The 13009-nt window shown below is 39.0% G+C and overlaps 1 protein-coding gene across 2 annotated transcripts in view; it reads right to left on the minus strand.

The window, feature by feature from the left end:
* Positions 1 to 1275: 1275 nt before the first annotated feature.
* LOC132399073 (brain-specific angiogenesis inhibitor 1-associated protein 2-like protein 1) overlaps positions 1276 to 13009 on the minus strand; it is a 131961-nt gene continuing 120227 nt past the window's right edge. For both annotated transcript variants that reach the window (XM_059979018.1, XM_059979017.1), the window contains one exon: positions 1276 to 10316. Coding sequence is in view for 1 of the 2 variants with exons in the window: in XM_059979017.1 (XP_059835000.1) it covers positions 10244 to 10316 (73 nt within the window). In the remaining variant the exon portion in view is untranslated. The remainder of the gene's footprint in view (positions 10317 to 13009) is intronic.

The raw sequence follows: 13009 nt of genomic DNA on the forward strand, positions 1-13009 counted from the left end.
CATCATAAGAATTATGTCAAAATTTATTTTATTCATACAGTTTCAATGGTGGTAGGTGTTTCTGTTAATTAGATCGCTATACCCTTAGAATGAACAAGCAATGTGGAGGCAGTAAATAATAGGAAACTACATACGTTCTTCCTTCACTGGTTTCAGTCTAGGAGTCCAAATAGTGACGTTGCATAAGATTATTGCTATAGGCTGCGCCTATGCTGCACCATCAAGCATTTAATTCTGCATGTACAGGTAATTTCAGATCTGATTTAATATTTATGAACACAGCATTCAAGTGTTCTATACATAAACAGCTGTGATTTTAAATGTTTGTGACTATCTGTTCACTGGTTAATGAAATATTTTGAAAGAATATTTTAATATAATTTCACAGCAGTTAGTTTAAAAAGTGTAGAAAATGAAGAGCTGAGTTTGGAAGCAATTCAGCGTTGTGTCAATAGACAATAGGTGCAGAAGTAGACCATTCGGCCCCTTGAGTCTGCACCGCCATTCTGAGATCATGGATGATCATTCACTATCAATACCCAGTCCCTGCCTTGTCCCCATATCCCTTGATTCCCCTATCCATCAGATATCTATCTATCTGTCCTGGCTGTGATTGACCTGTATAATGTTTAAATAAGCATTTTTTGTTTTTAAAAGCAGATTTTTTTGTGCCTGTTTAAAAAAGAGACAAAGCTTGTTCATACCCTGTTTCCCCTTTTTGGTTTTTTTTTTGGTGTGCATTCCCTGAAGTTTAGAAAAATGAGGGTGACATTGTTCAAACAGTTAAGGTCCTAAGGGTAGATTTGAGATGTTTACACCAGTGGGGGAGTCATGAACAAGGGGGCAAAGGAGCCAGTCATTTAAAACTGAGCCGCGTAGAAATCTCTGGGATTCTTTGCCCCGTGGGGGGGGGGGGGGTGAGTGCCAGATCATGAGATGTTGGGTATATTTAAAGCAGTGGTTGATAGGTTCTTGACTTGTAAAGGCGTCAAAGGTTTCAAGGAGAATGCAGAATGATGGGATTGATAGGGAAAATACATCAGCCATGATGGAATTGGAGAGTAGACTCAATGGGTTGAATGGCCTAAATCTGCTCTGTTTTATGGTCTTAGGTATTTAAGGTGGAGACATAAATATCAGAAAGACTGGGGTATGAAGGTTGTGGGCAACCAGAACACAAGAGGATTTAAGATCAGGCTAGATCAGCCATCATATTGAATATTAGGGTAAGCTTTTTTTTGGGGGGGGGCTGCTGATGGCATATTCCTCCTCCCCTTTTGTGTTTTTGTAAGGATTAGTTTTAATTCTCCGGTGTCAAATGTTTTTTCATAAATTCAAGTCCAAGACCATATCTGGTTTGTACTGATGGCAGATGTTTGGCACAAATTGTACCACATGAACAGTAGTTACTGCAATAGCCAGTTTTTAAAGGATGGATAGTTCTGCTCTGCCTGAAGCCAGCCCAAAGTCAAGATAGTGGTTTACAATATTAAACTCTGTGTTAGCTCCAACTGATGGTAGACTGCTTTGGTTTCTAACACCAGTGCCTGTTCCTCATCCAGAGTTACATTCATGCCCAGGTGTCCTTGGAAAGGGAACATGCAATCACTATGGGTACAGTGGGGGATTTACAAACAGTCTACCCTCCCAAGGGAACTGAGTGTTTTGTAGATGAAAGTGATTGTATATTAATTTGAAATCGCCAACAGGGTTAAATATCACATTCACAGCATTTTAGAAGGGGAGGAAGAGCAACCAGATGTCTTGGTACATATTGGTACCAATGACAGAGGAAGGAAAAGCAAAAAGGTCCTGAAGAGAGTTTAGGGATCTAGGTAAAAAGCTGAGAAGCAGGATTTCCAGGGTAGTAATATCTGGATTGCTACCTGTGCAACATGCCAGTGAGGGTGGTGACAGGATGATTTGGTAGATAAATGTGTGGCTGAGAAGCTGGTGCAGGGGGTGGGGGGGGGGCAGGGCTTCAGGTTCTTGGATCATTGGGATTTCTTCTGGGGGAGGCATAACCTGTACAAAATTGATGGATTGCACATGAACTGGAGGGGGACCAATATTTTCACGGACAGGTTTGTTAGAACTTTTGGAGAGGGATAAACTAATTTGGCAGGGGGGTGGGAACTGGGGCAAAGGGACTCATTATAGGATAGATGGTAAAAAACCAAACATAGCATGCAGTCTATCAGGAAGGGCAGGCAGAAAATTGCAGCCAGTCAGATGAGTGTCAGTGCATAAGGGATGCAAAATCTAAAAGGATAGCAAATACAGCACTCAAACTGTTAGAATCTCAATGCACAGAGTGTAAGAAATAAGATGGATGATCTTGTTGCACTTTCACAGATTGTCAGGTATGATGTGGCCATTACTTAATTACAGCTGAAGGATGGTTGAAGTTGGGAGCTTACACATGTATCAGAAGGAAAGGAAGGTAGGCAGAGGAGATGGGATGGCTCTGCTGGTAAAGAATGTCATATCTTTCTAATGATTTGATGCCAAAGAATTGGAAGATGTTGAATCCTCGTGAGCTGAGTTCAGAAACTTCCAACTGTAAAAGGACCTTATGGCAGTTATATATAGGCCTCCCAACAATAACTGGGATGTAGACCAGAGATTACGATGGGAAACAGAAAAGGCATATCAAAAGGGCAACATTTTGACAGCCATAGGAGATTTCAACATGCAAGGTGAATTGGGAAAATCAGGTTGGAAATGGATCTCAGGAAGCTATACTGGATTGGGTGTTATGTAATGAACCAGAGGCGATTAGGGAGCTAAGGTAAAAAAAACCCCTAGGAGGCAGTGATCACGATATTATTGAGTTTTCTTAAATTTGATAGGGAGAAAGTAAAGTCTGACGTAGCAGTGAAGTAAAGGAATACAGTGATACGAGAGGAGTCGGCCAAAGTAAATTGGAAGGAGATGCTGGCAGGGATGACAGCAGAGCAGCAATGGTTTGAGTTTCTGGGAAAAATGAGGAAGGTGCAGGATAGATGTATTCCAAAAACAAAAAAATACTCAAATGGCAAAATAGTACAAACATGGCTGACAAGGCAAGTCAAAGCTAGTGTAAAAGCAGAAGGGCATACAAACAAGCAAAAATTAGCAGGAAGATACAGGATTGGGAAACTTTAAAAAACCTACAGAGAACAACTAAAATTTATTAGGAATGAAAAGATAAAATATGGAAGCAAGGTATCAAACAATATCAAAGTGGATAGTAAAAATTTTTTCAAGTATGTGAAAAATAAAAGAGATATGAGAGTGGGTGTAGAAATGCTAGAAAATGAGGCCGGGCGACAAGGAGATGGCAGATGAACTAAGTGAGTATTTTGTATCAGTCTTCACTGTGCCAGATGTTTTAGGGTGTGAGGGAAGAGAAGTGAGTGCAGTTACTATTACAAGGGAGAAGGTGCTCAAAAAGTTGAAAAGATCTAGAGGTACTCAAGTCACCTGGACCAGATAAACTGCACACTAGGGTTCTGAAAGGTTGTGAGATTTTGGAGGCATTAGTAATGATCTTTCAAAAATTATTGGACTCTGGCATGGTTCCGGAGGACTAGAAAATTGCAAATGTCACTCCACTCTAAGAGAGGAGGGAGGCAGCATATAGGAAATTATTAGTTAGCCTGACCTCAGTGTTTGGGAAGATGTTAGTGTCAATTGTTAAGGATGAGGTTATGGAGTACTTGATGACACAGGAGGAGAAAGGACAAAGTCAGCATTGTTTCCTTAAGGGAAAATCTTGCCTGACAAACTTGTTGGAATTCTTTGAGATTACACATAGGATAGATAAAGGGGATGCAATAGATATTGTATATTTTGACTTCAGAAAGCCTTTGACAAGGTGCCACGAGGCTGCTTATCAAGTTAAGAACCCATGGTATTACAGGGAAGTTACTGGCATAGTTAGAACATTGGCTGATTGGTGGGAATAAAAGGATCCTTTTCTGGTTGGCTGCCAGTGACTAGTGGCTTTCAATAGGGGTCAGTGTTGAGACTGCTTCTTTTTATGCTGTATATCAATGATTTAGATGATGGAATAGATGGTTTTATTGCCAGGTTTACAAATGATATGGTGGAGAGACAGGTAGTGTTTTAAGAACCAAGACTGCAGAAAGACTTAGACAGATTAAGAAAATGGGCAAGAAAATGGCAAATGAAATACAATGTTGGAAAATGAATGGTTATGCACTTTGGTAGAAGAAATAAGTGTGCAGACTATTTTCTAAATTGGGGAGAAAACCCAAAAATCTGAGATGCAAAAGGACTTGGGAGACCTTGTGCAGAACACCTTAAAGGTTACTTTACAGGTAGAATTGCTGGTGAGGAAAGCAAATGCAACATTAGTGTCCATTTTAAGAGGTCTAGAATACAAGAGTAGGGATGTGATGCTAAGGCTTTATAAGACACTGGTGAGGCCCCACTTTGAGTATTGTGAACAGTTTTGGCCTCCTCATCTAAGAAAAGATGTGCTGGCATTGGAAAGGGTCCATAGGCAGTTCACAAGGATGTTTCCGGGAGTGAACAGTTCATCATACAAGGAACATTTGATGGCTTCTGGGACTGTACTCAATGGAATTTGGAAGGATGGTGTGGGGAGATGTCATTGAAACCTTTCAAATATTGAAAGGCCCAGACAAAATAGAAGTGGAAAGTATGTTTCCCATGGTGAGGGAGTCCAGGACAAGAGGTCACAGCTTTAGGATAGACAGGCATCCATTTAAAACAGATGCAGATAAATTTCTTTAGCTAGAGGGTGGTGAATTTGTGTATTTTGTTACCACAGGCAGCTGTGGAGGCCAGGTCATTGGGTGTATTAAAGGCAGAGCTTGATAGATTGTCGAGTGGACACAGCCTCAAAGGTTATGGAAGAAGGGTGGGGAATGGGGCTCAGGATCAGCAATGATTGAATGGTGGGGCAGACTCAATGGGCCAAATGGCCTTAATTCTGCTTCTGCCTTATGGTCTTAAGCCCTCTTCTTGTTTGTATTTCTTGATTGAATAAAGGTTGGTATGTTTGTAGAAAAAAAAAGCTTCCAACACCAGGCCAAAAGGCTGAAATCCAAAACTTGGCCTGAACCGTCTTTGGTAAGCACAATTCAGAGGTGCATAACTTGTTGAATAGATAAAATAGATTCATTTATTCATTTAGAAGCAGCACATTATAGGCCCTTTCAGCCACACTGCACAGTACTCTCTATTTAACCCTAGCTTAAATAAATGGACAACTTACAATGACCAATTAACCTACCAAATGGTGCATCTTTAGACTGAGGGAGGAAACCAAGGCACCCGGAGAAATCTATGGGATTACAGCAAGAACGTATAAACTCCTTACAGCAGTGGGAATTGAACCCGGGTCACAGATACAGTAAAGTGTTGTGCTAACCACTACGCTACCGTGCCACCTCCTGCCTCAAACTGTATTTCACTTGCAGGCTTTACCATGATCCCTGCATACCCAGTGACTAGTCAAAGAGAAAATGTGTACTGTATTGTCATGGAGTCAGAGTTGTACAATAAAGTAGTAGGTCCTTGAGCCCAGCACATCTATGTTGACCTTTCTGCCCCCTACACTAATGCCATTGTGAATGGACACAATGAATCCATGTACTCTACCTCACTCTCTTTTTGCACTACTTATTTAGTTTAAATCTGTTTTCTAATTATAATTTCTAGTTTTTGTTTATTATTATGTGTTGCAATATACTGCTGCAAAACAATAAATTTCAGGACATATGCCAGTGATATTAAACTTGATTCTGATTTGCTCCTACTAACGCTGTATCGTCCTATAACTTGTCCATTTACATATCTGTCAAAATGTGTATTTAACAAAATGATTGCATCTGATTCCACCACCTCTTCTGGCGGCGTTAAATTTATCATTCTCTGTTAAATAATTAAAAAATCCCCTTAAATTCCTTTTAAAACTTTTCTTAAAAAGAACAAACCCAGCCAATTAATTCCATCTCAGCCATACATTCATTAACAAAAATGAGGGCAGTCATTCATTTGGCAACTTCATTACTGGCTGAATAATTATTGTATTTTTCTGGACAAATATGCAACTAATTGCAGAGTGCACACAATGGGCCAAGTAGCTGAGTTCTACTCCAGTGTTTTATGATCTAATCTGTACATAGCAGGCCTACAGATATGATTGAAAGCTGTGCCTGTAAATCCCCGACATTTGTGAAATTAATGGTCCAGTGACTGAACATAGAACTGTGCAGCACAGGAACAGGCCCTTTGTACTGGTCAACTTAAATTAGTAATCAAATGGCCAACCTAAGTAATACCCTTTGCCTACACAATGTTCATCTCCTTCCCTTTTCTGCACAGTAATGTGCCTGTACTGCTTCATCACCACACCAGGCAGTGCATTCTAGGCACCTACCATTGTGTAAAAAAAAACTTGACCTTCACATCTCCTTTGAAATTACACCCTCTCAACTTAAATGCATGCCTTCTGGTATTATACATTTCAATTATGGAGTCTGTCTACCCTATCTATGCCTCTCAATCTTATGAAGCTCTATCAGCCTTCACCACTCTAGGGAAAACAACTCCAGTTTGTCCAAGCTCTCATTTTAGCATATGCCCTCTAATGTAGACACTACCCTGGTAAACTTCTTCTGCACCCTCGCCAAAACCTCAATATTTAAAGGAAACTCAAAAGTCTTACATGTATTATTAACTTATGGTGTGGTGAATATTAAAGCTGTTGGCTGAACTCAATAGCTAAGAAGATTTTAGTCTTGACAGAGGCTGCTTGAAAACAAAGTTAGGAACATGCATCAGTAACTTATTGCAGTTGTTGCAAATGGTTGCATAGACTTCTCACAACATTTGCATTTTTCACAGCTGAACCAGAATTCAGGTGAACAAAATTAGAATTTAATAAACCTATAACTAGTTGAAGTTATAACGCAGCTGTGCTGTCACTGTAATGTCAGAAAAACAACATACAGAAAACTAATATGTACTGTGAAATACCCAGAGTACACTTACAAATCTGGTTTCCCCAAACATTGTACAAGAGGGAGTCTTTTCAGCCAGGTCAGTGGCTTGGACCTGGCAAGGATGTTGATAATAGATAGAGGCATCACACACATTTATTCAACATTAAATCATCTTGCTTAATTGAGATCCTCACTGCAAAATATACTATAATACAGTAAACGTCTCTAGACAATGCATGGTACACATTTTTATTGCATTTTCACTGGAGATAGATATTTGAATTCTTATTGCTAATCTCATCATGGACAAACTTTCCTACATAAACTCCCCAGTATAGGGATATAATTTAATTCCAATACAGATTCTTCAGTAACGTAAAGTTAAACATTTAGAACTCGATTTATCTCATTGCATTACATATGTAACAAACACTTTGGTTCTTAGTCTCTGTCACTTCTACTCTGAAGATGGTAGTGTTAGTTTTCCACTTATTGCTGTTTCAAGGCAGGACAGAGCCCTGAGCCAGGATTAACCTAATATTGCCCTTGACAGACTAATTCAGAGATGCATATGACAGATTAACTACATGTTATCATTGACAAATGCAGGGAATTACTGACACAGCAGAAAGTGGTAAAAGGAATGAAAAGTAATGAGAGTACAGAGAAAAATCACTGCAGTGCAGCAACTATAATCTACCATCTAAATGTTAAACTTGCAATAGGTCCTGGTCCCTTCCCTGCATCTGAATTGAATCTTTGGGTAAAGCACTTCAAGTAGAGATAGGTATATGGAGCCAAGGGTAGTTACGCTTGACGTTTCATTGCAGTTGAGTAACCAAAGAAAGAGAAACTGATCAAGTTAATATGTCAATTGAATGCAGGTCGGAGGCAAATGTGCAGATTAGAAATAAAAAGCAGAAAATGTTGAGAACATTCAGCAGGCCAAGTAGGATGTGTGGAGAAGGTTAATGTTTCAGGTGAGGACTTGCTGAGCCTGGTCTCTGATCTAAAACGTTACCCATTCCTGTCCATTGTTCTTGGCATGGATTCTATTCATGGCCTGCCGCTGCTTTCCAGAATTTATAAAATTTATTTCCTAGTTTGAGTGTCTGCAGTTCTTTTGTTTGCGTTTTCCTAGGCTGAATTTGATGCACACCATCTCTGGGGCCTAGAGGAAGCGGGGTTGAGAGAGGGTGGAGGGAGGGAGGGAAGGTGGGGTTGAGGGGTGTGTGCATATATAGAGAAAGGGGAAGATAATGGCAGCCATAAAGCTCCCTTTCAACAAGAGCAGATTGAACAACTTAATGCAATGCTTGCCTTATGGAAAATCAGAAGTACTGAAACAACAGTACTAAACTCCACAGCAAGATGTACAGCTCTAAAGTTCAAAATGAGGAAATGCAGGCTGTTGCCACATTTGAAAAAGGATTTTTTTTTTAAAAGTCAAAATGTTAAGAGTCCTTAAGAATAGGATAAATGAATGGAGGATTTATTCTCGATTGAAAGGGCCTTTTGCACCTTGTTCACTTTGGAAAATGCACTATTGTATGCAAAGATTTTTTAATTTACATAACGAGGTCTCATTTTTACATCTTTCAAAAATACTCTGAACAACCATAATCTATTCCAATTGCTCCACTGGGCATAGGAGTTGTGGTGGGGTCCTAATGCACAACTGTTAATTTTGTTCTGATCTTTTCCATATTTGGTGTTCATTTCTTAAGCATTGCCACTAGTCTCAGAGTTACAAAGCAAAACACTCCCAGAAGTCAAAGTGACACAGGTGACAAAGTGATTAAAAAAATGACTAATGCTTCAACTCCATGCAGAAGGGAAAACTCCCATAAATCTGGAGAATACATGCCTGAAGATGTGAACCAATAGGAATATGAGGATTGAAGTGCAGCCAGAGGTAAAGAAACACTACCATCTTCAGATTACTTATTGGGATTTTACCATTTGCTACATAGAGTCTTGACTACTATTGTGAACGCCCCTCAAACCATGAGGTAAACACAAAGCACATGTGTGCACATAGATCACTTTAAAAAGAGGATCATCTCTATGGCACAACTCCAGAAATAAATGGATAGCACTAACCTATTAAATATGCTGAACTTTAAATCAACTAATCTTTGGCTGATACATTTAAAATGCACTTCAAGTGGCTCTGCTGCTACATTTTCGGTTTCGGAAGTGTGGGGCTGTGCATCTACTTACAGCGGCGATGGATACAAGGTGCCACTCAAATGCAAGTAGAAAACATTGGGAAAGCGCACCAGTCCATCAGTATCCATAACCGAAAGAGACTGAAACTCTTCACAGTTGGCATAGGTCACTATCAATTTTGACTGGGTTTGACGTGCAAAATGTCAGCCTCGGGTCAGAATTGCCACGATCTACAACATATTAATGCCTTCCCCCTCAGGCTCATCCGTAAAATGTTCCGCATGTACACAAATTAAAATGCAAAATTATATCAAAGACAAAAGGAGCAATCATATCTTTTGTATTCTATCTATCATGTCATTTTGTACCCATCATTCATAAACAGCTCCCAATTAGGTATAAATAATAAAAAGGCTGGGAAGACGGTAAATAGGAGAGAAAGGTTCAAAAAAAAAAGAAAGAAATAGAGAATGGGAAAGATTAAAAAAACACATACATCCCTGAGAGAAACAAAATGAATAGATACAGCCTGTTGAAATGGCTTCCATTACTGATGCCAAAAACACATGCTCTAGCCGATCATCGATTTCAAAAACAATGAGCCTGCGTCTGATACTGTGTGAGCACTCAAAGCTCACACACAGAGTCTTATTCCTCAACAAAAACACTGAGTAATACATTTACAAGATTTTTTTTTACATTTTTCACTAACTATTAAACATTATATGGAATAAATGCTTGATTAAACAAGCTGGTAACATGAAGTGTGGGATTTTGAAAGGCAACAGCACGTTTAAGCAGTGATTAAATCCTAATAAAAACAACTTCTTTCCCAAGTAAATGTCTAGTAACAAGAGCCCTGTAAATGCTGAAATCTTTCACGAGTAATAGCATCCGTTCCTCCATGATCTAAGATAAGAATGGCTTTACAATTAATTTGAATAGCATAAATAACTGATATTACAAGGATAACTGTAGAGACAGCAGTTTGTGTGGAAGGCATGATTGTATATATAACGTCAATTCAGAATAGCGTCTGTTGGTTGCCATTTCACATCTGGTACAGGAGTTGCATTTGTTACCCGCACGCACTAGATAAGAGGTGCCGATCGGTCATTTGTGACTGTTGGTCGGAGTTTGACTGTAGCGAAAGGATTTCCACCACTGCAACAAGACAGAAAGAGTTAGTGTTACTGGAAGGTTACCAAAATAGCTTGAGCAATATTTTTCCCACCATCATCAAACAAGACTGAAAAAATGCACAATATGGTAGGGTGGGAAATTTTAATTTGTATTTGGCCCCTCAAAGTAAAAAATTATGCTGTTACACCAAGAAAAGGACTTTGTAAATACAAGGCTTCTGGACTTCAGTACAATCTTCTTACTAATGTCTACATTTTTCTGGCAGCTGTGTTCATACAAGCAATGGGAATTGTTTTGATTCAGGCTGTGATTAGAAAGTTGTGTTTAGAGTTCCCAGATCAGATTGGAGGCATTTTGTAGTTATTTTACGAAAAAATCTTGGGGTAGGAATTGTAACATAATATTAAAAATGTACATTGGTGATATTATTGCCCATTATCCCCAAGGTGATGACAGCACTCCAACCATTCTGCTGGGTTATGATTTCTAGGATGGAACCACAATAATGATTAGAGACTGATACATTTTCAAATTAGGGCAGAGACTTGAGCGTGAATTTTCAGTAACTGGTGGTCCCTTCAGAGCTGGGCGAATTCCTTAAGATTGTCATAGCGGGGGTAGTAGTGGGGATAAGCTCCCACTACCTACTAAATGCTTTCTTTTTTTTGTAATTTATTTTTTATTGAAGTTAATCATCAAACAAACATTTCCATAAGATGTATTTCAGATATTGTACATATACATCATATAGTCATATATGCCACAAATCTTCACATAATATTTATCTGAGGCATACACTTATAGAAAAGAGAGGAAAGAAAGAACAAGTGAAAGTAGAAAACTATGTACAAGTAGGAAGTGATTTTTTTTTTCATTGATTTGTGAGGGTAAAATCAGGCCTATGAGGTATTATGTAGTTAAACCTTTTTTTCCCCCAGTATGAATCAATTTGTTCCAACTTATGATTAACAGATGCTGTTATCTTCTCCATTTTGTAAATGTCCATTGTAATTTCCATCCATGTATTTAAAGTTGGGCTCTCCTGTGATAACCATTTCCTAGTAAGAGTCTTTTTACCAGCCACCAGCAGTATATTCATTAAATATTTATCTCTTTTCAACCATTCTTGAGGTATATATCCAAAATATATGGTCTTACTCTCCAAGGGTATTTCACATTTAAAGATGTCTTGTAGGGCATTGTGTATCCCCCTCCAATAGTTTCTGATAACAGGACAGTCCCAAAAAATATGATAGCGATTTGCATTTTGATTTCCACAATTCCTCCAGCAAACAGGGAGGTTACTATCATAATGGGATTTCTGAGAGGGTGTAATAAAATATCAAGTTTTTCCATCCAAACTCCCTCCATTTCTGTGAACTGGTACACTTCCACTGATACCTCCATATTATTGCCCATTCTTCCTCAGATATAATTATCCCTCCTTCCTTCTCCCATTTTGTTTTAATGTATGAAGTTGAATGTGTTTTAAGTAAGATTTGACAAACCCTTATACACACGCTTGAAATGATTCTACTACTACTATCTGTGGAATTCTCTGCCACAGGAAAAAGTTGAGGCCGGTTCATTGGCTATATTTAAGAGGAAGTTAGATATGGCCCTTGTGGCTAAAGGGATCAGGGGGTATGGCGAGAAAGCAGGTACAGGGTTCTGCTGATCTTGTATCCTAATAATTGAATATATTGTTCAAAAGATTGCATCAGTTTAGGTAAAGAGTATATTGATTGCCCTGGATAGATCAAAATGTCATCCGCGTAACAGGCCAATTTATGCTCTGTCGCTTTAATAGTAATTCCCTTGATATCTTCATTTTGTCTGATGTATTGAGCCAATGGTTCGACATAATGCGAAGAGTAGCGGTGACCATGCACAACCTTGTCTTGTGCCCCTTTCTAAGGTAAAACTATTTGATAAATATCCATTGATTTTAATCCTGGCAGTAGGGTTGCCATATAGTGCCTGTATAGTTTTAATAATTGTGTCATGGAAACCAAATCTATACAAAACTCTGTAAAGAAAATTCCAATTAACCGAATCAAATGTCTTTTCGGTGTCCACACATCACTATTACTTCAATTTTTTTTTGTATATGATCCAACATGTGAAGTGCCTACTAAATGCTTTCAATTCTGTGCGTCTCAAATAGCCTCTGACAACCAAGCTTCTGGCCTTCCCGTACTACTAAGCCCTGGCAAACCATTTCTACTGACAGGAAAAGGGGAAAAGATGAGTTACTGGTGCCTTAAAACCAGTCATTCTGGGCAGATGGGGCTCTCAACCGTAGTTGGCAGCATAGAGAGAGAGTTAGGATGCACATCCATGGCTGATCCTGATCAATGGAGGGCTTCCAACCAACAAGCTGCCTTGGTAGAGCCTGCATGTTTGAAGATATGCTTCGACAAAGCAGACTTGATGGGCCTAAATCTGTTCCTACGTCTTATGCTGCAAAATATGTTGTAGATCGATTTATAATTGTGAAGTGTACTGAGCTACAGTGAGAAACAGCTCATCTTGTTTCAACGGTTCAGTGAGGTAGTACAAGGGAAAACAATAACAGAGCCCAGCATAAAGTGGTGCAGTTACAGAGAAGGTGTGGTCCAAGTAAACAATAAGGTGAAAGGCCGTAATGAGGTAGTTTGTGAGGTCAAGAATCCAACTTATTGTTTTAGGGAACTGTTCAATAGTTTCATTAT

This window comes from Hypanus sabinus, chromosome 9 (assembly GCF_030144855.1).
Source record: "Hypanus sabinus isolate sHypSab1 chromosome 9, sHypSab1.hap1, whole genome shotgun sequence".
Taxonomy (NCBI): domain Eukaryota; kingdom Metazoa; phylum Chordata; class Chondrichthyes; order Myliobatiformes; family Dasyatidae; genus Hypanus; species Hypanus sabinus.